The sequence below is a fragment of the Sebastes umbrosus genome, chromosome 19 (genome assembly GCF_015220745.1).
Source record: "Sebastes umbrosus isolate fSebUmb1 chromosome 19, fSebUmb1.pri, whole genome shotgun sequence".
NCBI lineage: Eukaryota > Metazoa > Chordata > Actinopteri > Perciformes > Sebastidae > Sebastes > Sebastes umbrosus.
Genome location: NC_051287.1, coordinates 903,593 through 930,868, shown reverse-complemented (window position 1 = coordinate 930,868; position 27,276 = coordinate 903,593). Strand labels below are relative to the sequence as shown.

Here is a 27,276-nt window from a genome sequence, read left to right as displayed (position 1 = left end):
CCAAGTACTACACTGAAGTACAAGTACATCAATACCACAAAGTACTCCACTGAAGTACAAGTACATCAATATCCCAAAGTACTACACTGAAGTACAAGTACATCAATACCACAAAGTACTACACTGAAGTACAAGTACATCAATATCCCAAAGTACTACACTGAAGTACAAGTACATCAATACCACAAAGTACTACACTGAAGTACAAGTACATCAATATCCCAAAGTACTACACTGAAGTACAAGTACATCAATACCACAAAGTACTACACTGAAGTACAAGTACATCAATACCACAAAGTACTACACTGAAGTACAAGTACATCAATACCACAAAGTACTACACTGAAGTACAAGTACATCAATACCACAAAGTACTACACTGAAGTACAAGTACATCAATATCCCAAAGTACTACACTGAAGTACAAGTACATCAATACCACAAAGTACTACACTGAAGTACAAGTACATCAATACCACAAAGTACTACACTGAAGTACAAGTACATCAATATCCCAAAGTACTACACTGAAGTACAAGTACATCAATACCACAAAGTACTCCACTGAAGTACAAGTACATCAATACCACAAAGTACTACACTGAAGTACAAGTACATCAATACCACAAAGTACTCCACTGAAGTACAAGTACATCAATATCACAAAGTACTACACTGAAGTACAAGTACATCAATATCACAATGTACTCCTCTGAAGTACAAGTACATCAATATCACAATGTACTCCTCTGAAGTACAAGTACATCAATATCACAAAGTACTACACTGAAGTACAAGTACATCAATACCACAAAGTACTACACTGAAGTACAAGTACATCAATACCACAAAGTACTACACTGAAGTACAAGTACATCAATACCACAAAGTACTCCACTGAAGTACAAGTACATCAATATCACAAAGTACTACACTGAAGTACAAGTACATCAATATCACAATGTACTCCTCTGAAGTACAAGTACATCAATATCACAATGTACTCCTCTGAAGTACAAGTACATCAATACCACAAAGTACTCCACTGAAGTACAAGTACATCAATACCACCAAGTACTACACTGAAGTACAAGTACATCAATATCACAAAGTACTACACTGAAGTACAAGTACATCAGTATCACAATGTAACAATACAATAACAGTCCTGCAAGTACTTAAAAAGTACACAAGTATTATCATCTTCATGTAGTAAAAGTACACAAGTATTATCAGCTTCATGTAGTAAAAGTACACAAGTATTATCAGCTTCATGTAGTAAAAGTACACAAGTATTATCAGCTTCATGTAGTAAAAGTACACAAGTATTATCAGCTTCATGTAGTAAAAGTACACAAGTATTATCAGCTTCATGTAGTAAAAGTACACAAGTATTATCAGCTTCATGTAGTAAAAGTACACAAGTATTATCAGCTTCATGTAGTAAAAGTACACAAGTATTATCAGCTTCATGTAGTAAAAGTACACAAGTATTATCAGCTTCATGTAGTAAAAGTACACAAGTATTATCAGGGGTTCGACCCGGACCTTTATTGTGGAGAGCCCGTGGGAAGCCGGATTTCCCACTTCCGCTAACATCACGAACTGTTTGCTGCAGGCTTTTACTGTGAAGGTCCCAACAGGAAGTGACTTTGGTTGTTTTAAAGATGGCGCCGGTTCCTGAACTTGCGGACAGCTCGGTGTTTTCGGTGTTTTCGGTGTTTTTGGTGTTTTCCGCCGTTAATCCCGAGCAGAGCGCTCCGGTGTGGGTGTGATGAGGAGCCGGTTACCGGGCAGAGTTACCGGATGCTTCGTGTGAACCGGTCGGTGGTTTTATCGCTGCTGATCATCAGCAGCTCGGTGTTTCTACTGTTCCAGCTCCATTACTACCGGAAATACGTCAGCAAGGTGAGCACAACAACACCAACAACAACAACAACAACAACAATCACAACAACAACAACAATCACAACAACAACAACAATCACAACAACAACAACAATCACAACAACAACAACAATCACAACAACAACAACAATCACAACAACAACAACAACCACAACAACAATCACAACAACAACAACAACAACAATCACAACAACAATCACAACAACAACCACAACAACAACAACAACCACAACAACAACAACAATCACAACAACAACAACAACAACAATCACAACAACAACAACAACCACAACAACAATCACAACAACAACAACAACAACAATCACAACAACAATCACAACAACAACAACAACAACAATCACAACAACAACAACAACAATCACAACAACAACAACAACAATCACAAAGGAGAAAAGATAACGTTATAAAATATAAACATTATTCTTTATTTAAAGGGCCTGTTAGTCAGAATCCTAAATGTGTTGTTAACAGCTTCACCTGTGTCCGTTAAGTCAACTAAACTCAGCGTCCTGTTGCTGGCGCTTGTGCTCGCTCTACATAGACATGAAGAAGCTTCACCAGATACAACCAAGAGGTTTTGGTGCTTCACTGGAGTTTGTGTTGGAGTCTGAGTCTGAACAGCGGAGACACACGAGAGACCATGAGACACACGAGAGACCATGAGACACACGAGAGACCATGAGACACACGAGAGACCATGAGACACACGAGAGACCATGAGACACCGACCCGCAATGATTTATACGTTAAGAAGTTATAAAACAGTCCCTTTAACAAAGGGTCAGCTGTTAGCAAAGCCGCTGCTTTTTATTTTACATTTAAAAATAAAGCCATAAAATTTCCCAACATGCCTTTCTTCTGCAGGCTGGCCCTCACATCCTGAGCCGAACAGGTCACCTGACCGCCAGCGACGTCCAATGGGTGAGTCAGCGCTAATGTTAGCTTCACTGTTAGCGTTAGTGTTAGCCTCACAGGTAGCGTTCCTCTCAGCGCTGATGACAGAAGAAAAATATTTTTATTTTTAAATTTTCAACCCTTCCTGTTATGGCAGCCGTTGCCGTAGTGACCGCCCTTCTCCGTCTGGTCTCTGCAGCAAACGGTGAAGAAGTTTCTGGGGTTAGCTCAGCGCTTCAGGCTGCCGCTGTTCCTCGCCGACACCGCCGCGCTGACGCTGCTCTCCCATGATGCTCTGCGGCAGCGTGACCGACTGGTGCGTGAGCCGCACTGCAGCTTCCTGTGCACCGGCCGGCCAGTCACGTCCTTTGCTCTGCACGCCAACCTGTGGAAGTACGAGGTGAGCGTGTGTGAACGGGTTTCATATGTAATGTATATGTAGTAAAAACTTTATTTTTATTTATATGGTACTGTGTGTAGCGTTTATTGACATCTCTTCATCAGGAATGTATTTGCATAAAATGCTTCTGTGTTTATTGAATTTGTGTTAAATGTGAAACTTTATTTATCTTATTTTCCACGACATCGTAGCCGAGACTCTTAAAAATGGGCGGGGCAGAATAAGGTCAAATATGTTTTGTTGTTTTCCGTCAGCCCGCCTTCCTATTGGCTGTCGAGGAGAAAGGCTTCGAGAAGCTGGAGCTGCGAGGGGAGGACCCGCGATTGGCCAGTCTGGACACCCTATCGGGCGAGGAGATCCCCCTCCACTTCCTGTTCCGCCTCCACGGTTACATCATTCAGGTGGGTGAGGCCACATCACATAGAAACAGGTCGTGTCTAGAAGGTAACCTGCAAAAACTCTCACGAGACTCGCTGCCCGACGACCGATCCTCACCTTAACCATCTCTCGAGGGTTACCTTCTAGACACGACCATAGAAACACAGAGCTACAGCGAACAGGCTTCTGGCTAGACAGATCCGTCTTGTGTAAATATGACGTCACGTTCTCATGTTACTCGGGGAAAACAACTAAGAAGGGATCGGGTGCTCTTCGTGGTGGAGAGAAGACCGTTGTGTTAACGTTGAAAACAGACAACATCATGCAGGTTTACTAGAAGCGACCAGCTCGCTGCGGACCGACCCAGATCTGGCTTTCCGGTAGTCGGATCTCCGGCGGGAGGTGGAGAGCTTGGCGCCCAGCAGAAGCAGCGCCTCCTCCGGCCAGGAGGAGCCGACAACGACGCCACGCTGCTGGAGGACCAGGCCGTATCGCTGGACTCACTGGAGGGAAGGGGGGCACGGGAGAACCAGAACTGAATAGGGCAGTTTTCTAAAGGGACTCTGGTGCTCAGAAACACTACCGCTTTAGTCCACAGGGGCGCCAGAATCAACACAAAATTAAGATAATAAAAATGAACCTTAACCTTGAACTTGATTCATGACTTCATGACTTCACTAGAAACTTAATCTGAAAGAAATTACATTCAGATTAGCATGTAAACACGTCACACAGTACTCTGCAAATGCAACAAACTGAAGCGAACAGTCAGTCGGCAGCCATCTTTAACACGATGGAGTTTCATTTTGTCGACGTGGTTGTGTGTTCTTATCTGATTGGTTTACGTCGTCCCAGGTGGTGTTCCTGTATGAGCGTAGCGGGAACTACCTGTGGCACGGAGCGCTGCGCCTCAAAGCCAACGTGGACCGAAGCTTCGCTCCCTTCAAGCTGCTCGACTACGGACGCCACGCTGGAGCTTACGACAGGTGAAACCTCCTGTTGTCTACATCGTGATGTAATTTAAGCATCATTTTGGTCTGTTTATTGATATTAAATCACAGCTCAATCTGTTTATTGTGGGTTCATACCTCAGTAGGGACGTTTGTCTGCTAGATACAGTCAGTGTGATGTCACTGGATGTGAATACAGCTCGCCGCCGGGTGACGTTATGAACCCAGACATGACGGCGTTTGGTTTTCTGACATATCTGGGACTTCACCAACATGTACAGAGCAGCTACAGAGGTTATTTCTTCCATGGCTGATGGAGGACATGTTGTTGGTATCCATGGAGACGAGCTCCTCGTCCTCTCCGGAGCGTCTAGAACACAGATGATACCGGCGGTCCGACTCGTGGGAGTAAAGCGAGGCTAAAATTTGCTTCATTCTTAGTGTGAACGCAGCATCAGTGTATTAAATGTGTGTGTTTTGTGTGGTCGCCCCCTGCAGGCCGGAGTTGCTCCTGACGGTCCTGGACGGCCTCGACGTTCGAATCCCGCGCAACGTTTCCCGTTTTCTGTCCGAGCAGCAACACGCTCGCTATCTGGAGTGCCATTACCGTGACGCCCGCAACTTCCTGCAGGTCAGACGGAGCACAGGGCTTTTATTGTGAAGGGGGGGGGGTTTGTTTAAATTTTAGAGAAATGAACTGTCAAAGTTAACGCGATAATAACACCTTAACGCAAATTCATTTTTTAACGCAATCGATCTTTGGGAGGTCGTAGCGGCTCAGTTTTAAAGCTACAGTGAAGATATGTTGGGCTGCAGTTTGCCATGTTCTGATGTGAGCATATTGTTTTATGCTAAATGCAGTACCTGTGAGGGTTTCTGGACAATATCTGTCATTGATTTGTGTTGTTAATTGATTTCTAATAATAATTATATACATACATTTACATAAAGCAGCATATTTGTCCACTCCCATGTTGATAAGAGGATTAAATACTGGACTAATCTCCCTTTAAGGTTCATTTAGAACTATTTTAATCGATTAACAGCCCTAAAAGAACATTTTAATCGATCTAATGGAAATAAAAGTCAGCAAAACAATAAATAAATAAAACTAAATCTCTCTCTCTCTCTCTCTCTCTCTCTCCCCCCCTCTGTGTCTCTCCATCATGTGTGAGCGTAGCTCTACCCTGATGACTCGTCTCCGGAGGCGGTGGATTTTCGGAGGAAAGTGAAGAAGTTGCTTCATTTGGCAGCTCGAACACTCACTCAACTGGACATCCCCTTCTGGCTGAGCAGCGGCACCTGTCTGGGTAAGAGCTGAGTCCACCACGCCGTTATTCTCAGCTGAAAACGCTCAGCTGGGAACGTTTTAAGAGACGCTTTGGTTGCTATGCTACGGAATATCGGCGGGAGTAAACGTGTCTACACAAAGTAGAGTAACTCCTTTTATAGACGTGTCTGAGGACTCCTGAATAATGTTGATGAGTTTCTATCTCTCTCTGGTGACGATGTTGAGATCGCTCCTGTCTCTGTGGATCGGTCTAACTGTCTCTGTAGATCAGTCTAACTGTCTCTGTAGATTGGTCTAACTGTCTCTGTAGATCAGTCTAACTGTCTCTGTAGATCAGTCTAACTGTCTCTGTAGATTGGTCTAACTGTCTCTGTAGATTGGTCTAACTGTCTCTGTAGATCAGTCTAACTGTCTCTGTAGATCAGTCTAACTGTCTCTGTAGATTGGTCTAACTGTCTCTGTAGATCGGTCTAACTGTCTCTGTGGATCGGTCTAACTGTCTCTGTGGATCGGTCTAACTGTCTCTGTGGATCGGTCTGATTGTCTCTGTGGATCGGTCTGATTGTCTCTGTGGATCGGTCTGATTGTCTCTGTGGATCGGTCTAACTGTCTCTGTGGATCGGTCTAACTGTCTCTGTGGATCGGTCTGATTGTCTCTGTGGATCGGTCTAACTGTCTCTGTGGATCGGTCTAACTGTCTCTGTGGATGTGTGTCGCCCCCCCCGCAGGCTGGTTCAGGCAGTGCAGCGTCATCTCGTACAGTCGCGACGTCGACATCGGCATTTTCATCGTGGACTTCAGGTCGGACATCATCGCGGCGTTCAGGGACGCCGGACTGTCGCTCAAACACAAGTTTGGAAAGGTGAAACTCTTCTTTTATAGTTACAACTTTTCTTTTTTGTCTTTACAGCTTTTTAATTTCATCAATATTTCACTACTTTACTTTTAATTTGGCTGTTCAACATATTTTATGACCTCTGTGCTTACTTTACATACAGGTGTGTGTTTTATTGTGGAAGTGTATTTTTTAGCTGTGTAACTCATTTTCGTGTATTTTATGGAGGACGGAACCTGCCAAAATAAAAAATAAATGACTCGATAAATAAATAAATATGACATTAGATGCAGCAAAAATAATATTAAAAATAATTGTAGCCATTAATTAATTGATAAAATGTGACATAAATTGATAATTCTGTTTTAATTTGCTTCTTTATTTATTCTCATTTGCATAATGAGGCAGAAATTCATAAAGATATGTAAAAAGAAATGTGCAAAGAAAAGAATACAGAGATAAATAAGTTTGGGGAAATAAATAAGGGTTGGAACGCAAAAGGAAAATCATGCAGAAATAAATAAATGCACAAATACATAAATAATTACATACATTTGAAAATAATGAAAATGCAAAAATGAATAAATAAAAAATAAATGCAAAGATCTTATCTTTGTATTAATTATCTTATTTATTTACTCTTGTTTTTCCCTTTTATTTATTTTTGCATTTATTTAATATTTATTTTTAAATGTATGTATTATTTATGTATTTGTGCATTTATTAATTTCTGCACAATTTTTCCTTTGCATTCCAACCCTTATTTATTTCCCCAAACTTATTTATCTCCGTATTCTTTTCTTTACACATAACTTTTGACATATCTTTATGAATATCTGCCTCATCATGCAAATGAGAATAAATACAGAAATAAATTAAAACAGAAATATCAATTTATGTCACATTTTATCAATTAATTAATGGCTACATTTATTTTTAATATTAGTTTTGCTGCATTTAATGACATATTTATTTATTCATTTATTTTTTATTTTGGCAGGTTCTGTCCTCCATAATTCTGAAGCAGGCGTTTACTTCATTTTTAAGGCGTGTGTTTTATTTTGAAGTGCAGGTGGAGGACAGTCTGGAACTTTCCTTTTTGAGCGACAACGTCAAACTGGACGTTTTCTTTTTCTACGAGGACGGAGACATCGCGTGGAACGGAGGAACGCAGGCGAAGAGCGGCAAGAAGTTCAAGTAAATACAGTTTAATTACATTTTTCATCAGGTACGTCTTCCCTCGTTTCTCTGCCGCTTTAAAAACATTTTATTATAAATGAAGTTTTCTGTTTTTTATTCATCAGGTATGTCTTCCCTCGTTTCACGCTGTGCTGGGCCGAGCTTCTGGAGCTGAAAGTTCGCGTTCCGTGCCAAACGCTCGACTACGTGACGGCGAACTACGGCGCCACCTGGAGCGTCCCGGTGAGGAGCTGGGACTGGAAGTCGTCGCCTAGCAACGTGCAGGAAAATGGGGTGTGGCCTCCGGCGGAGTGGGCGGAGCTTATTCAAGTCTACTGAGAGGAAACGAAACACTGAAACTACAAATAAAGACAAAGTGAAAACAAACAGCTGATTTATTTCTATCTGGAAACTTTCTGCATTGTCAAAACCTTTTGTCACGGTATCTGTAATGTCCTCTGTATAACCACCATGTTTATTTATGTATTCATTTCCTTTATTATGAAAACAAAAGATAAACACAAAAAAAGACCCTTTTATTAATTTAAAATCTGCCACTAAAATCATGAATGTAATATAATAACATTACATGATATTAAAGTTATTATCACAGGTGCTCACTGAAGGTTACCTCATCAGTTATTATATTAAACATGATCATTATCAGTTCAATACAACTTTTAACTCATAAGATATTTATTATTTGGACTGCATATTAATGCATGAATAGTAATTTAATTTATCATATTAAAAAAAATCTAAATATTGTTTTATATTACAAAATAAACTATGTATTTATTTTATTATGTTGATGAAATAAAACTCCCAAATTTCTCCTCAAACACTTATTTTTCATGTTTCTGTTTTCACTCTTTTCACCAAACAAACTGCGACATAAATATTATCAAATTCTAATTTAATTTAAATGTCAGCTGTTCATTTCTGCTCCAAACTCTTTCAAGATTTAGACCTCCAACCTCCCGACTGTACCATATAAAATCATTTTTAATTTTCTCTGAATGTTTCAGAGCTGCATGGTAGTGACCAGACTTTACCCTGAAGCAGAGTAAACTCTCTGAAGCAGCTCTGTCAGTTTCAGTTCTATTATCAAATCAAATTTGTAAATATTTTCATACTTTTACATCTGTGGCCTTTTCACCAGACTCTGTTCATTTTTTCATAAATTTTTACTCTTAAAGGGACTGTTTGTAACTTCTTACACATAAATCACCCGGGTAGGTGTCCCATGCACGCTCGCATATGCGCGCTCGTGTGTGGCCGGAGTCTCTGCTCCTCTGCTCCTCTGCTCCTCTGCTCCTCTGCTCCTCTGCTCCTCTGCCTGCCTTCACTCACACACCACGCTCCTTCTCTCTCTCGCTCCACCTCACGTTCATGCTGCTCACTCCACACTGCAGAAGAGTTAGTTTAGCTCTGAGAATATCTAGTGAATGTTCAGTGGACGTTTGTGCAGAAATAACTGCTGCAGCTCCTCCAGACCAACAGAGGTTTCCCGTGTCTTGTGAAGTGACGGGGCTCCGCAGAGAGAAACGTTATCGTCTCCGACCAAAACTCCGGCCAAAACAGTCCCTTTAATCAGACTAAACTTAGTTTTAGTTATAGAACATTTTAATGAAATATTTCCAGTCAGTCGGTTTATATTTCTTTTCTGTTCCAACATCGCACCACTCTTAAACAAATAGTGAAATTATCTTTTTACTCTTATGAGACTAACCTTAGTCAGTTTTAATTGTTATAGAACATTTTCACTAAATATTTCCAGTCAGTCGGTTCATTTTTTTCTGTTCATCGCATCACTCTTAAATATATAGTGAAATTATTTTTTATAATCAAAATAAAATCTGTTTATTTCATCACCATGCTTTTTTTTAATTCACTGTTTTCATCACCAGTCAGATCTCAGGTTCAGTTCCACCAGTCTCTGTTCATGTTTACTATTTTCTACTGAAACTTGTTCCAGTCAGAGTTTTAGTGTTTCGTCCAGTGACGTCACTCCGCCGCGTCGCCCTGCCGCTCCGCCGCGTCACTCCGCCGCGTCGCCCTGCCGCTCCGCCGCGTCACTCCGCCGCGTCGCCCTGCTGCTCCCGGTGTGTGACCAGTCCCTTGTTGATCAGGTCCGGGATCTCCACGGCGAGCCAGGGTCCGAGTCCCAGAGCCATGAGGTGCGCCAGCCCGAACCGCGGCGCGTTGCGGGCCCAGAGCGGAGCGAAGTGTTCCGTCAGGCAGATCCGACCGCCCCGGTACATCTTAGCGGTCTTCCCGTCCAGCTCCGGTACCGCCACCTCGGGCGCGGTGTTCGGGTACGTCACCGGGATGTCGAACTCCAGCTGGAAGTCGTAGCGGAGCAGCTCGTGGATGAACCAGCAGCTTCCGGTCCAGCGGGTCCCGTCCTGGTTGGACTCCAGACGGAACCAGTCGTTATCCGCCGCCTTGTTCTGCTCCACGCTCTGGATCAGAACCTGGTACTCCTCCTTCAGCCGCCGCGGCCACAGCGCGCGGTCACGAGGACCCGCGTTCGTCTTCAGCAGCGCGAGCTTCGACACCGCGGAGCGCGCGGCCTCGTCCGCCATCTGAGTCCTGAAAGAAAGACGGAAAATAAAGGTTTCAAATTCAGAACGAGTTCAGTTCAGTTCAGTTCTGGTTCTGGTTCTGGTTCTGGTTCGTCTTCAGTCGCCGGTCTCAGGACTGACGTGGACTTCCGGTCTGACAGAAGCTGCTCGGAAGTCAACACGAAGCACTTCCTGTATGGGATTTTCAAAATAAAACCCTTCTTCTTCTTCTTCTTCTTCTTCTTCTTCTTCTCCTCCTCCTCCTCCTCCTCTTATTTGTTATTATCTACTTGATCATATTTCATTATTATAATAAAACTACTCCATTTGGAGTCAAAATTATACAACTCAGTTGTTTTTTATTGATGTTATACTGATGATGCACAATGGTAGAACGTGATGATGCACAACGGTAGAACGTGATGATGCACAACGGTAGAATGTGATGATGCACAACGGTAGAACGTGATGATGCACAACGGTAGAACATGATGATGCACAACGGTAGAACGGGATGATGCACAATGGTAGAATGTGATGATGCACAATGGTAGAACGTGATGATGCACAATGGTAGAATGTGATGATGCACAATGGTAGAACGTGATGATGCACAATGGTAGAATGTGATGATGCACAATGGTAGAATGTGATGATGCACAATGGTAGAATGTGATGATGCACAATGGTAGAATGTGATGATGCTCAGGCTAAATGTCATGGTTAAAGGCTCCACTGGGGTCACAGAGCCTCCTGTAGTGGATATCTTTCTGTCTGTCTGTCTGTCTGTCTGTCTGTCTGTCTGTCTGTCTCCTCACCTGTCTCTCTGTCTGTCTGTCTGTCTCTCTGTCTCCTCACCTGTCTGTCTCTCTGTCTGTCTGTCTGTCTCTCTGTCAGTCAGTCTGTCTGTCTGTCAGTCTCAGAGGTGAGTCAGTTCCTCTCCTGTCCTCCAGGTGTCTCTAGCTCTCTGAGCAGCTTCAGCTCCACCAGAAGCAGAAGAAGACTCCTCATCAACACTCTGTCCTCCATCTCTCCGTCTCTCAGTCGGTTCTTCTCTTTATTATATTTCGGGTCTGAATAAAAACTATAAACTGATTTTATAATTTAAAGTTAGCGTCACCTGAGCGCGAGGAGGCAAGAAGCACGTCACAGCGGCTGCGATGGCGGCCGAGCGGCGCGAGGACAAAGGTGAGGCTCAGCTAGCATGTTAGCTGCTAGCATCAGTTAGCATTTACATTTAGTTACACTGCTGTTAGCATTAGCATGTTAGCTGTTAGCATTAGCATGTTAGCTGTTAGCATGTTAGCAGCTAGCTGTTAGCATTAACATGTTAGCTGTTAGTATTAGCTGTTAGCATTAGCATGTTAGCATGTTAGCTGTTAGCATTAGCATGTTAACATGTTAGCTGTTAGCATTAGCATGTTAGCTGTTAGTATTAGCTGTTAGCATGTTAGCAGCTAGCTGTTAGCATTAGCATGTGTGCTATCTTTGTTCTGTTGAGACTGTTTTCCGCTCAGCTGCGGATCAATAACCAGCGGTTTATCGATATATTAGTAATGATTATTATTAGTTAAAGACTAGTTAACATGATAGTGAGCAGCAGCAGCAGCTCTCTGTCATTCATCACTGTGTTTATTAGCTGCTAGCTGCTATTAGCTGCTAACCAGACTAGTGATTCTGCGGCTCCTCTGTTGTCCTGATGAATCCTGATGTGATTCATTAAACACTAATTATGAAAAGACAAGAACAACCACACTCTTCATCTTATGTTATATTGTTAATATCATCTTAGACTCTAACCACTGGCGCACTTTACACTATACATCCTATATACACTTACTTTACACTATACATCCTATATACACTCACTTTACACTATACATCCTATATACACTTACTTTACACTATACATCCTATATACACTTACTTTACACTATACATCCTATATACACTCACTTTACACTATACATCCTATATACACTTACTTTACACTATACATCCTATATACACTCACTTTACACTATACATCCTATATACACTCACTTTACACTATACATCCTATATACACTCACTTTACACTATACATCCTATATACACTTACTTTACACTATACATCCTATATACACTCACTTTACACTATACATCCTATATACACTCACTTTACACTATACATCCTATATACACTCACTTACACTATACATCCTATATACACTCACTTTACACTATACATCCTATATACACTCACTTTACACTATACATCCTATATACACTTACTTTACACTATACATCCTATATACACTCACTTTACACTATACATCCTATATACACTCACTTTACACTATACATCCTATATACACTTACTTTACACTATACATCCTATATACACTTACTTTACACTATACATCCTATATACACTCACTTTACACTATACATCCTATATACACTCACTTTACACTATACATCCTATATACACTTACTTTACACTATACATCCTATATACACTTACTCTACACTATACATCCTATATACACTCACTTTACACTATACATCCTATATACACTCACTTTACACTATACATCCTATATACACTTACTTTACACTATACATCCTATATACACTCACTTTACACTATACATCCTATATACTACTTACTTTACACTATACATCCTATATACACTCACTTTACACTATACATCCTATATACACTCACTTTACACTATACATCCTATATACACTTACTTTACACTATACATCCTATATACACTCGCTTTACACTATACATCATATATACACTCACTTTACACTATACATCCTATATACACTCACTTTACACTATACATCCTATATACACTTACTTTACACTGTACATCCTATATACTACTTACTTTACACTATACATCCTATATACACTCACTTTACACTATACATCCTATATACACTTACTTTACACTATACATCCTATATACACTTACTTTACACTATACATCCTATGTACACTCACTTTACACTATACATCCTATATACACTCACTTTACACTGTACATCCTATATACACTTACTTTACACTATACATCCTATATACACTCACTTTACACTATACATCCTATATACACTTACTTTACACTATACATCCTATATACACTCACTTTACCCTATACATCCTATATACACTTACTTTACACTATACATCCTATATACACTTACTTTACCCTATACATCCTATATACACTTACTTTACACTATACATCCTATATACACTTACTTTACACTATACATCCTATATACACTCACTTTACACTATACATCCTATATACACTTACTTTACACTATACATCCTATATACACTTACTTTACACTATACATCCTATATACCTACATACTACATTTATTTATTGTACATACTACATTTATTTATTGTACATACTACATTTATTTATTGTACATATTACATTTATTTATTGTACATATTACATTTATTTATTTTACATACTACATTTATTTATTGTAAATATTACATTTATTTATTGTACATACTACATTTATTCATTGTACATATTACATTTATTTATTGTACATATTACATTTATTTATTGTACATATTACATTTATTTATTGTACATATTACATTTATTTATTTTACATACTACATTTATTTATTGTAAATATTACATTTATTTATTGTACATACTACATTTATTCATTGTACATATTACATTTATTTATTGTACATATTACATTTATTTATTGTACATACTACATTTATTTACTGTACATACTACATTTATTTATTGTACATATTACATTTATTTATTGTACATATTACATTTATTTACTGTACATACTACATTTATTTATTTTACATACTACATTTATTTATTGTAAATATTACATTTATTTATTGTACATACTACATTTATTCATTGTACATACTACATTTATTTATTGTACATATTACATTTATTTATTGTACATACTACATTTATTTATTGTACATATTACATTTATTTATTGTACATACTACATTTATTTATTGTACATACTACATTTATTTATTGTACATATTACATTTATTTATTGTACATACTACATTTATTTACTGTACATACTACATTTATTTATTGTACATATTACATTTATTTATTGTACATACTACATGTATTTATTGTACATACTACATTTATTTATTGTACATATTACATTTATTTATTGTACATACTACATTTATTTACTGTACATACTACATTTATTTATTGTACATATTACATTTATTTATTGTACATACTACATTTATTTATTGTACATACTACATGTATTTACTGTACATACTACATTTATTTATTGTACATACTACATTTATTTACTGTACATACTACATTTATTTATTGTACATATTACATTTATTTATTGTACATACTACATGTATTTATTGACGGACTGCACACACTATGTTCACCCATTCACTCTGTATATTTTATATGTCTATTATTGTTTTTATAATTTTTGTATACCTTTACCTCTCCTGTGTTTCACTCTGTTTGCTGATGTTGCTGCTTTGACACCTGAATTTCCCTCCAGGGATTAATAAAGGTTCATTTTATCTTATCTTATTATAAATGTATAATATGATCAATTGATTAGTTTAAATTAACAGTAATTAATCAATTCAAAACCTCCAATCAGCTTTTCTCTGTTTTATATCTCTGTAAACTAGAAACGTCTTGTTGGAGGTAACTATCATCACATTTTGGTCTGTGTTTTGACATTTTATTGGCAAAGCAGTTAACAGGTAAAGTTTATGATTGAGAATCATAAATGACTCAAACTCTCTCCTCCTGAATGAAGAAGAAGGTGGAGAATCACATCACATATTCATACTGTTGGTTTCAGTACATTTTGAATTAGTTGCTCTATTTGAAGTCGTCACCTCTGACAGTTTATAATCTAATAAAGAGCTGGACCAAAAACCATATCTCTGTGCTGATAGCGATACGCAATATATATCTCAGTATTTTCTACGACGTGGGCTAAATGTGAGAGGTCATAAGCACTTTTATTGAAACAGACTGCGATCAAAATAAAATGAAACTACAGGTTTTTCTTCCCTGTTCCCTGAAAATATACAGCTGCAAAACATGTAAATAAGAAATTATATAAAATAAATATATTCTGGTTGGTAAAATGTCGGTAAAATGTCCAGTTTGTGTTGACGTTGTTGTTTCAGATGGAGAGCTGAACGTTCTGGAAGATATTCTGACTGAAGCTCCAGATCAGGACGACGAGCTGTACAACCCCGAGACTGAGCGAGCCGTCAGCGACAAGAAAGGTACCTGTACTACTAATACTACTACTGATAATACTACTACTGATACCACTAGTACAACCCCGAGACTGAGAGAGCCATCAGCGACAAGAAAGATACCTGTACTACTAATACTACTACTGATAATACTACTACTGATACCACTAGTACAACCCCGAGACTGAGAGAGCCATCAGCGACAAGAAAGATACCTGTACTACTAGCACTACTACTTATAACACTGCTACTGATACTACTGGTACTACAGATAATACTGCTACAGATATAACTATAAGTAGTACTACATGAAGCAGTAGTTGTGTTTCCGCTGTAAACCCTGCACTCTGTCTGTCAGGAACAAAGAGGAAGAGCGAGCGCTCTGGCAGCCAGGATGTGAAGAGGCTCCGCCCCTCTACAGGCCACGCCCCCTCCAGGTCTTCCTCCACCAATAAGAGAGCCCCGGGCCCACCTCTCTCTTCCTCCTCATCCTCATCTAAGAAGGTGGCGTCCAGCCCCCGGGCCCGCCACGCCGCCGCCACCAGCTACCGTCACGAATACTATGAGGAGCGAAAGGCCCGGCGAGCGCCCCGAGAGGCGACCAGGAGCCGCGGAGGAGAAGACGCCCGACGCAGAGAGTCCCAGAGAGGCTTGGAGCCTCTGAGCCAGGTACTGATACTACTACTCAACTACTACTGAAAGTACACAAACAGTACATTTACATATCAGCTGTGAGCTTGACAGCCAATCACATTCATTTCCTGTTTGTCCTCAGAAATTGCGGCGTGCGACCCCGCCCCCCCACGTGGTGGAGGACAACCAATCAGAGGGGGAGGCTCCAGCAGAGTACGGCTCAGAGCCGGGGTCAGGTAGCTCCTCCGCCGCCGCCTCCCACGTAGACGAAGAGGAAGAGGAGGATCATGAGGAAGATGACGACGAGGAGGAAGAGGAGGGCATGGAGGAAGAGGAAGAGGAGGAGGAAGAAGAGGAGGAGGAGGAAGGAGAGAAGGAGGAGGAGGAAGAGGAGTACGAGCGTCGCGGCGGTGGCGAGGGAAACGACTACGACACTCGCAGCGAGGCTGGCGACTCGCGCTCCGCCTCCTCCGTCAGTTTCTCTGACGACGGCGAGTCCGTGCACTCAGGCTCCGCCTCCGAGGCCTCAGGTAACCATGACGACAGCCGACACAAAGATGACCTGGCTGAGTGACCGCTGCTCTGTGTTCTCCGTGGCTGTGATTTAATTCTTTGCTTTTATTTTGAAAGGTTCGGAGAAGAAGCAGGAGAAGCTGTCATCGTCGGTCCGAGCCGTTCGCAAAGGGATGGAGAGTAAGGCGGACATTTTTAATTCCTGTTGTATGTAATGGTTTTCCTGTAAAGTAATCGGATTACAGCCAGCTAGATTTCCTAAAGGATTAGATGTTTGGTTTCCTGTAAAGTAATCAGATTACAGCAGGTTAGTTTTTGTAAAAAGTAATCATAACATTAGACAGAGTGTTTCCTGTAAAGTTATTGGATTACAACCGGTTATTTTTCCCCTAAGTAATCAGATTACACCCGGCTAGTTTTCCTCAAAGTAATGTGATTAAAGATGCATAGTTTCCTGTAGAGTAATCAGATTACAGCCGGTTCTTTTTTTGTAGAGTAATCAGATTACAGCCGGTTAGTTTTTTTTCAAATTAATCTGATTACAGCCGGGTTAGTTTCCTGTAAAGTAATCTGATTAGGTGGTTGGTACTTGTAAAGTAATTGGATTACAGTCTTTTAGTTTCCTGTTAAGTAATCAGATTACAGCTGGTTGTTTTCGTTTCAAGTAATCAGATTACATACAGATTAGTTTTCTTCAAATAAATCTGATAAATCTGTTGGTTTCCTGTAATGTAATCAGGTTACAGCTGGTTGGTTTCCTGTAATGTAATCAGATTACAGCTGGTTGGTTTCCTGTAATGTAATCAGGTTACAGCTGGTTGGTTTCCTGTAATGTAATCAGATTACAGCAGGTTGGTTTCCTGTAATGTAATCAGGTTACAGCTGGTTGGTTTCCTGTAATGTAATCAGGTTACAGCAGGTTGGTTTCCTGTAATGTAATCAGATTACAGCAGGTTGGTTTTCCTGTAATGTAATCAGATTACAGCAGGTTGGTTTCCTGTAATGTAATCAGATTACAGCAGGTTGGTTTCCTGTAATGTAATCAGATTACACCTGTGTTGTTCCAGATCCGACCAGTAAGCTCCGCTACATCCTGCGAGACGCTCGATTCTTCCTCATAAAGAGCAACAACCACGAGAACGTCTCGCTGGCTAAAGCTAAGGTACGCTAACGTTGACTAATGCTAATGTTGAGGTGTTTGTTGTTGTTTAGACGAGAACCTGTTTTAATGTCGTCTCTATAATAATAATATAAGTTACTATCTATCCAGGGTGTGTGGTCGACGCTGCCGGTCAATGAGAAGAAGCTGAACGCTGCTTTCCGCTCGGCTCGGAGTGTCGTCCTCGTCTTCTCTGTGAGGGAGAGCGGCAAGTTCCAAGGTGAAGAAGAAATTTAGAGTTTCATGTTCAAACGCTACTTAACTAACGTTTCTCCAGTTTTCTGTTAGTCTCCTCCTGTTCTCCGTCACTGTTCTCCACAGATGTCAAAGTTTTAAACTCATCAGCCTTCTTCTGTCTCGTCTGCGGCGTCTTTAGGTTTCGCTCGTTTGGCGTCGGAGTCTCATCACGGCGGATCTCCGATCCACTGGGTTCTTCCTGCTGGCATGAACGCCAAGATGCTGGGTGGAGTCTTCAAGATCGACTGGCTCTGCAGGTAAACAACAACAACAGAGAGAGCTCCTCTATGTTTACTTTCTGACCCGTTTGCTACTTCCTGTTTGGTGCTGGAGAGGGCGCTCCTATTGGTTGTTGACAACGTTGGTGTCATTTACAGGCGGGAGCTTCCCTTCACCAAGACGGCTCACCTGTCCAACCCCTGGAACGAACACAAGCCTGTTAAAATCGGACGCGACGGACAGGTCGGCTCATATTTCTTATGCTTCTGTTTATTTTTGTGTTTCATGGAAACTATTTTTGTTCAACACCTTTTCTCCTTTCAGGAGATCCAACCGGACATCGGCGGCCAGCTCAGTGCCTTGTTCCCACTGGACGAGAGCGTGGACGTCCACCAGGTGGCTCGCCGCGTTCGTCACAAGCGTCGGACGCCGTCGGAGCCGCGGCCTCGGGGCCGACCGCCGCAGCGCGAACCGGGAAGGTTAGCCAATCACCAAGCTCCTCCTCCCGCTTCCTGTTCTTCTTCTTCTCCTGCTGCGACCACGGCGCCACCTGCTGCCGGACGACGGAGACGGCCGCTGCCTTTAGCCGGCGGCTAGCTATCCCGTGGCTAGCATTGGTTGTTGTTGTTTTTTCCAGTCTGGAGTTTTCCACCGGGAGTGACGCCGCTGCGCTCTGCGTCTTAAGTCAGGCAGGAAATTAAAATCCTCAGAAGGGAAATGCTCGTTTAACAGTTTACAGCACAAAGTCAATTAAATCTCAGTTTAATTCTTAATTAATTTTAAGTTAAAAGTTTAATTCTCAACTTTTGTTTATCAAAGTTCAGATTTTTGCTTTTTATTGTTGATAAATTTTCTCCTTTGAAGCTCTTTTTCTTTACAGGAGTTTCAAAAAGGTTTCAAAAGGTTTGGCTTTTAGCTGGACTCTGGCCGACCCTTTCAGAATAAAAGCAGAAAGGACGAGCGTCACTGGCTGGACTGACGGAGGAGGGGGGGTGAGGGTGAGGGGGACGGGGGGCGAGCGAGGTAGAACTAAAACAGAGAGAGAGAGGGAGGAAGTGAGGGACTGTGAGCTCCCAGCGGACTGTTTCTGGTTTTTTGAGAAGGTGATGGTGATTGGTCACGTAGGGGGCGTGGCCTCTGGACTGTATCCAATGAGAGGGTGAGGTGTCTTTGGGGGCGGAGTTTCCTCACAAATAAGGTAAAATATCAGAGATGCAGGAAGGAAAAGATGGACTCAATTAAAAAAAAAAAAAGGACTGAAAAAATGATTGCCCCCCCCTCTCCAGGAAAGGACCTTTATATACCCCCCCCCTCCTCCCAGTACACACACACACACCGAATCAGGACTGAGAGCTCGCTGTGTGTGTGTGTGTGTCGCTCTCTCTTATGAACTGAAAATAAAAAGTGTGTGTGAGGAAAGTAAGAATCAGAGAACGGACGGAGCGACAGAACGACGAGGAAACAAACCGTTTTGTCGTTTCTGTTTTAAAGGACTGGTCTGGAGGGGGCGGGGCTGGTCTGAGAGGGGGCGGGGCTTTGTTTATTGATTAACAGGACTGCACCATCATCATCATCATCATCACCCCCTCCACCCTTTCAAAATAAGAGGGTTTATAAAAAAGCCTTTAACATGGACTGATGAGGAGAAAAACTGTTTTTTTGATAATCAAAAGTGTTGTTGACACAAACAGCCCCCCCCCCACATATAGAAGAACAGAAGCGGTATGTTGTCCTTTTCAGAGGCTTCTTCTTCTTTGTTTGTTTTTTTTATTGTTGTGTGTGTGTGTGTGAAGCAAAATGTGTCTAAATGCTGTTTTTGTTTCTGGCCACCGAACAGTGAAACTATAAGTTACAACAGGAGGTGTTATCTCAATGAGAAAGTGAAGTCCCGCCCCTTCCTGTGACCACCACGGGACCTTATTTCAGAATAGAAATATATGAACGGTAGTCAACGGAGAGACTAAAGATTTGTTTGATCCCTTTTGAAATGGGCTATGAATCACACAGATGATGTTTGTCAATTTAAAACTAGGGCTGTCAAAGATAACAGGATAATAACGCGTTAATGCAAATTTGTTTTAACGCCACTAATTTCTTTAACGCAACTTGTGATTTCTAAGTTGTAGCGGCTCAGTTTTAAAGCTAGAGTGAAGATACTGGTGTCATAGTAAACAATAAAACCTGATGAATCCATTGTTACCAACCATGTCATACTAGCTGGTCAGGAAGGAGGTTAAATAACACTCCAAAAATGTCTTAAAAAAAAGTCTGAAAATTGGCAAAAAAAAAATGGCAAAAAAAGGTCCCACATATTTCAGGAAAGTCGGAAAAATGTTGAAAGAAAAAAAAAAGTCAGGAAAATGTTGGGGAAAAAAAATTTTGAAAAAAGAAAAGTCGGAAAAATGTTGGGGGAAAAAAAAGCCGGACATTTTTTTGGGGGAAAAAGCCGGAAAAGAAAGAAGCAAAGTCAGATACTGGTATCATGTGAAACTATAAAACCTGATGAATCCATCGGTACCAACCATGTCAGACTAGCTGGTCATGAAGGAGGTTAAATAACGCTCCAAACTTACACTAAATGTTGGAGAGGACAAACTGTCATGTCCATGTTCAAAGGGGTCCCTTGACCTCTGACCTCCAGATCAGTGAATGTAAATGGGTTCTATGGATACCCACGAGTCTCCCCTTTACAGACATGCCCACTTTATGATAATCACATGCAGTTTGGGGCAAGTCATAGTCAAGTCAGCACACTGACACACTGACAGCTGTTGTTGCCTGTTGGGCTGCAGTTTGCCATGTTATGATTGGAGCATATTGTTTTATGCTAAATGTAGTACCTGTGAGGGTTTCTGGATCAATATCTGTCATTGTTTGTGTTCATTGATTTATAATAAGTATATATTGGGGCTGTCAATCGATTTCTAGTTTTCTAGTTTCATATGATGCCAGTATCTTCACTCTCGCTTTACAACCTCCGATAGACCGATTACGTTAATGCATTAAACAAATTAGCGGCGTTAAAATTAATTTGGGTTATTATCGCCCTAAAGTACATACATTTGCATAAAGCAGCATATTTGTCCACTCCCATGTTGATAAGAGGATTAAATACTTGAAAAATCTCCCTTTAAGGTTCATTTAGAACAGAACAGAACTATTTGAATGGATTTACATCTCTATTTAAAACATAATATTTCAAGTCAAGAAAGTCTCAGTGTGTCTCTCCTTTCCGACGATGAACGTCATCCACACTAGCCGAACACCGTTGACTACCGGTCATATTCTTTTCCTGAATAAGGTCCCATGGCAGTGCACAGGAAGGGGCGGGACTTAACCTCTATACGCCAACATCACAGGTTTGTGTCGGAGGACTTCAAGACGTACGACACCCCCGATCCTCAGAGGCTCGAGTCCCATAAAGGCAAAAGTCAATAAACAACAGGAAGTGGACCAGTAGACAGGAAGTGGACCAGTAGGCAGGAAGTGGACTGATAGACAGGAAGTGAATCCGTAGACAGGAAGTGGACCAGCAGACAGGAAGTGAATCCGTAGACAGGAAGTGGACCAGCAGACAGGAAGTGGACCGGTAGATAATACTTGAATAGAAAGTTAACACGTTGTCCCGTGAAGCGTGTGATTGATGTTTTAGATGGATGCAGACGTCAGTTTGGATCTGATGTTAAATTGAAACAGGAAGTCACGGCTGAACACCTGTAGACACGTCTCACCTGGATGACATCATCGAACCTGGCGTCAGATTTTCTTAATTACCGCAGGTGTCAGAGTAGTTCTTCAGTGACGTGCTGGGAGGTTTTTTTCTTCTTCTTCTGTTTGAGATTTGAGCTGAGTGAGTTTTCCGGAGTGTGTATTAATATGTGTGTGTGTGTGTGTGTGTGTGTGAGAGAGTGTGTATCGTGTGTATGTGTGTATCGTGTGTATGTGTGTGTCTTAATTGTCGACTTGTCTACGTAGGCGTCGTCCTGAAGAGTACGACCTCCACGGCAGGAAGCGACCGCGAGCCGACGGTCCACCTGACTTCAACCAGCGAGCAGGTCGTTAATCTGAAAACTTCAATCTACGATTTATTGATTTGAATTGTCTGATAAATGTTCACTCTGATGTGTTTATTTAAATAACTTTATTAACTGTAAACTGTGAAACTAACTGCACTCTGTATCAAACTGTGTGATAATATGTTCTTATTTATACGTCGATGCCTTTTTGCCTGTTTGAAAAATCAGATTTAAGAATTAATTTTAGTTGTATATTTTATATTTTATATTTTTATGTACTTTTTAAGTTTATTTTTCTGAAATGTTTTCATTGTTTCATAATTTAATTCTATTATGCTGCGTTTATAACATCTGGTCTTTGTTTTTAAACTGTATTCATTTTGTTGAGAATTTGTTTTTTATTGTAACTTTTATTTTGTGTTTTATTTGTGTAATCTGTCGGTAACTGTGTGAACCGATCGCCTGCTGCTCGGCAGCTCAGCAGATCAACTGATGGAAAAGTCAAATTTAACACAAGAATTAATTTTATTTTCAGGGTTCATCCAAGACCTTCGTAACCAGCCGGTGGACAGGTGAGACACACAGGAAGTAGGCGGGGCTACGGCGGCGTTCAGCAGCTTAAAGATTAGATGAGGTTTAATTGAAATGTGAAATATTTAACTAAGTTTATGTTGAAATGTGTTGAATATACCGGCTTTTACTTTGAAAAACACAAACAGGAAGTTGTATTTACAATGTAAACTTTTTAAATGGTGTAACTATGTTGAGATCGTTTATTGAAGTTTCTATAAATTACTTTTATATTTTCATTTCATCACTTTTTGTTTTGTTTTTAGACGATTCTCCAGCGTGAGACGAGACGTTTTCCTCAACGGGGTGAGTCCCAAAGCTGTTAGCTTAGCTTTAGCATGTTAGCTTAGCTTCATTTTATACTGTTAGCATGTTAGCTTAGCTTTATCCTGTTAGCATGTTAGCTTAGCTTCATTTTATACTGTTAGCATGTTAGCTTAGCTTTATCCTGTTAGCATGTTAGCTTCATTTTATACTGTTAGCATGTTAGCTTAGCTTCATTTTATACTGTTAGCATGTTAGCTTAGCTTTATCCTGTTAGCATGTTAGCTTAGCTTCATTTTATTCTGTTAGCATGTTAGCTTAGCTTCATTTTATACTGTTAGCATGTTAGCTTAGCTTTATCCTGTTAGCATGTTAGCTTAGCTTTATCCTATTAGCATGTTAGCTTAGCTTAATTGAATCCTGTTAGCATGTTAGCTCCAGTTGAAGCTGTGTTCAGTCTTGTAAGCACAGTGAGTTGTTATCCTGTTAGCCTTAGTTTCAGGTGCGTTCAGGTGTATTCAGGTGCTCACCTGTGTTTCCTGTTTCAGTCCTATAACGACTACATGAGGGATTACCACCACAGCGTCGGTCCTCCTGCTCCCTGGCAGACTCTGGTGAGACTCTCTCTGTTATTGAACTACTGATCGATCAGGTTATTGACAACAGACCGATGTGATGATGTCATGTATGTGTCATCAGGCGACGTACCCCGGCGTGGAGCAGCCGCCACCCCACCACCCGCCCTACTACCACCACAGCCACCCGCCGCCTCCGCCTCACCAGGCCTACCATCACCACCACCACCCTCCTCTTCCGCCGCACGACGCTGCACCGCCTCGCTTCAGAGACAAGCAGCGCGCACCGCAACACCGCGCCTTCACCTCCAGCCCCGTGAGTCGCCCGTCTGTTGCTAATCCAGTAGCACACAGGCTAACCCAGTAGCACACAGGCTAACCCAGTAGCACACAGGCTAACGCAGTAGCACACAGGCTAACGCAGTAGCACACAGGCTAACCCAGTAGCACACAGGCTAACCCAGTAGCACACAGGCTAACCCAGTAGCACACAGGCTAACCCAGTAGCACACAGGCTAACCCTGTAGCACACAGGCTAACGCAGTAGCACACAGGCTAACGCAGTAGCACACAGGCTAACCCAGTAGCACACAGGCTAACCCAGTAGCACACAGGCTAACCCAGTAGCACACAGGCTAACCCAGTAGCACACAGGCTAACCCGGTAGCACACAGGCTAACGCAGTAGCACACAGGCTAACCCGGTAGCACACAGGCTAATGCAGTAGCACACAGGCTAACCCGGTAGCACACAGGCTAACGCAGTAGCACACAGGCTAACCCAGTAGCACACAGGCTAACGCAGTAGCACACAGGCTAACCCGGTAGCACACAGGCTAACGCAGTAGCACACAGGCTAACCCGGTAGCACACAGGCTAATGCAGTAGCACACAGGCTAACCCGGTAGCACACAGGCTAACGCAGTAGCACACAGGCTAACCCAGTAGCACACAGGCTAACCCAGTAGCACACAGGCTAACCCAGTAGCACACAGGCTAACGCAGTAGCACACAGGCTAACCCAGTAGCACACAGGCTAACCCAGTAGCACACAGGCTAACCCAGTAGCACACAGGCTAACCCTGTAGCACACAGGCTAACGCAGTAGCACACAGGCTAACGCAGTAGCACACAGGCTAACCCAGTAGCACACAGGCTAACCCAGTAGCACACAGGCTAACGCAGTAGCACACAGGCTAACGCAGTAGCACACAGGCTAACCCAGTAGCACACAGGCTAACCCAGTAGCACACAGGCTAACGCAGTAGCACACAGGCTAACCCGGTAGCACACAGGCTAACGCAGTAGCACACAGGCTAACCCGGTAGCACACAGGCTAATGCAGTAGCACACAGGCTAACCCGGTAGCACACAGGCTAACGCAGTAGCACACAGGCTAACCCAGTAGCACACAGGCTAACGCAGTAGCACACAGGCTAACCCGGTAGCACACAGGCTAACGCAGTAGCACACAGGCTAACCCGGTAGCACACAGGCTAATGCAGTAGCACACAGGCTAACCCGGTAGCACACAGGCTAACGCAGTAGCACACAGGCTAACCCGGTACCACACAGGCTAACCCGGTACCACACAGGCTAACCCTGTAGCACACAGGCTAACCCTGTAGCACACAGGCTAACCCGGTAGCACAAAGGCTATCCCTGTAGCAAACAGGCTAACCCTGTAGCAAACAGGCTAACCCGGTAGCACACAGGCTAACCCGGTAGCAAACAGGCTAACCCGGTAGCACAAAGGCTAACCCTGTAGCAAACAGGCTAACCCTGTAGCAAACAGGCTAACCCTGTAGCAAACAGGCTAACCCGGTAGCACACAGGCTAACCCGGTAGCACAAAGGCTAACCCGGTAGCACACAGGCTAACCCGGTAGCACACAGGCTAACCCGGTAGCACACAGGCTAACCCGGTAGCACACAGGCTAACCCGGTAGCACACAGGCTAACGCAGTAGCACACAGGCTAACGCAGTAGCACACAGGCTAACCCAGTAGCACACAGGCTAACGCAGTAGCACACAGGCTAACCCAGTAGCACACAGGCTAACCCAGTAGCACACAGGCTAACGCAGTAGCACACAGGCTAACCCAGTAGCACACAGGCTAACCCTGTAGCACACAGGCTAACGCAGTAGCACACAGGCTAACCCAGTAGCACACAGGCTAACCCAGTAGCACACAGGCTAACGCAGTAGCACACAGGCTAACGCAGTAGCACACAGGCTAACCCAGTAGCACACAGGCTAACGCAGTAGCACACAGGCTAACCCGGTAGCACACAGGCTAACGCAGTAGCACACAGGCTAACCCGGTAGCACACAGGCTAATGCAGTAGCACACAGGCTAATGCAGTAGCACACAGGCTAACCCGGTAGCACACAGGCTAACGCAGTAGCACACAGGCTAACCCGGTACCACACAGGCTAACCCGGTACCACACAGGCTAACCCGGTACCACACAGGCTAACCCTGTAGCACACAGGCTAACCCTGTAGCACACAGGCTAACCCTGTAGCACAAAGGCTAACCCGGTAGCACAAAGGCTAACCCTGTAGCACACAGGCTAACCCAGTAGCACACAGGCTAACCCGGTAGCACACAGGCTAACCCTGTAGCACACAGGCTAACCCTGTAGCACAAAGGCTAACCCGGTAGCACACAGGCTAACCCTGTAGCACACAGGCTAACCCAGTAGCACACAGGCTAACCCGGTAGCACAAAGGCTAACCCGGTAGCACACAGGCTAACCGACTCTAACTCTCCTTTTTTTCCCATCATGCAGCACGACTACGACATGCGCGTGGACGACTTCCTGCGGCGAACGCAGGCGGTGGTGAGCAGCCGGCGTGAGCGCGAGCGACAGCGCGAACGCGAGCGTGGAGGACCCCGACGCGACAGAGAGCGGGAGCGAGCGAGGGACAGAGACAGAGAGAGAGAGAGGGACAAGGAGAGGGGGCGGTACCGCAGGTGATCTGATGATGTCATATCCTGTCAGCCTGCAGGGGCTTTTATTTTGACAGTCGGCTGTTTCTTTGCTGTTTTTTGTTGAAAATTATGAATAAAAAAAGTGAAACGAGCTACATGATGACATCATCATCTGCATCATCACTTTTTATTCGAATAAAAGATTGAAAAAAAACCTGTAAAAATAAGGATCTGCTCTGTCAAACATTCATTTTGATGATCTGTGTAAAAGGGAAGTGACATCACAGCACAGCATGTGACACGGCCCCGTCATACATGTTTCTGCACTCAACATTTGACAAGATGGAAAGAAAACTTTTTTTACAGTGTAGTTTCTCCTGAACGTTCACACTTCATTTCCCAGAATCCTCTCTGTGGAGTGTTTTTATTTT

The 27,276-nt window shown here is 42.3% G+C and overlaps 3 protein-coding genes across 4 annotated transcripts; 2 read left to right on the top strand and 1 right to left on the bottom strand.

The window, feature by feature from the left end:
- Positions 1-1,647: 1,647 nt before the first annotated feature.
- fktn (fukutin) lies at positions 1,648-8,475 on the top strand. The gene is made up of 10 exons (XM_037751802.1): positions 1,648-1,911; positions 2,797-2,853; positions 3,026-3,226; positions 3,481-3,627; positions 4,460-4,590; positions 5,053-5,185; positions 5,735-5,864; positions 6,574-6,707; positions 7,753-7,877; positions 7,985-8,475. The coding sequence occupies exons 1-10, from the start codon at positions 1,810-1,812 to the stop codon at positions 8,196-8,198; spliced, it is 1,374 nt and encodes a 457-aa protein (XP_037607730.1). The 5' UTR covers positions 1,648-1,809; the 3' UTR covers positions 8,199-8,475.
- A 992-nt stretch (positions 8,476-9,467) lies between these two features.
- On the bottom strand, positions 9,468-10,642 carry ufc1 (ubiquitin-fold modifier conjugating enzyme 1). Of its 2 annotated transcripts, none has more exons than XM_037751821.1 (2): positions 9,950-10,642; positions 9,468-9,902 (listed from the first exon to the last, which is right to left on the bottom strand). In XM_037751821.1, the coding sequence occupies exons 1-2, from the start codon at positions 10,445-10,447 to the stop codon at positions 9,867-9,869; spliced, it is 534 nt and encodes a 177-aa protein (XP_037607749.1). In that variant the 5' UTR covers positions 10,448-10,642; the 3' UTR covers positions 9,468-9,866. The 2 variants fall into 2 exon arrangements, with proteins under 2 accessions (XP_037607749.1, XP_037607748.1); XM_037751820.1 differs by having other exon boundaries at positions 9,468-9,890; positions 9,938-10,638.
- A 728-nt stretch (positions 10,643-11,370) lies between these two features.
- On the top strand, positions 11,371-27,127 carry ythdc1 (YTH domain containing 1). Its single transcript, XM_037751795.1, has 16 exons — positions 11,371-11,614; positions 15,648-15,749; positions 16,081-16,391; positions 16,498-16,885; positions 16,986-17,048; positions 17,936-18,030; positions 18,139-18,247; positions 18,404-18,521; positions 18,642-18,726; positions 18,808-18,962; positions 22,459-22,538; positions 23,035-23,071; positions 23,336-23,375; positions 23,882-23,947; positions 24,033-24,224; positions 26,703-27,127. The coding sequence occupies exons 1-16, from the start codon at positions 11,587-11,589 to the stop codon at positions 26,889-26,891; spliced, it is 2,058 nt and encodes a 685-aa protein (XP_037607723.1). The 5' UTR covers positions 11,371-11,586; the 3' UTR covers positions 26,892-27,127.
- Positions 27,128-27,276: the final 149 nt, after the last annotated feature.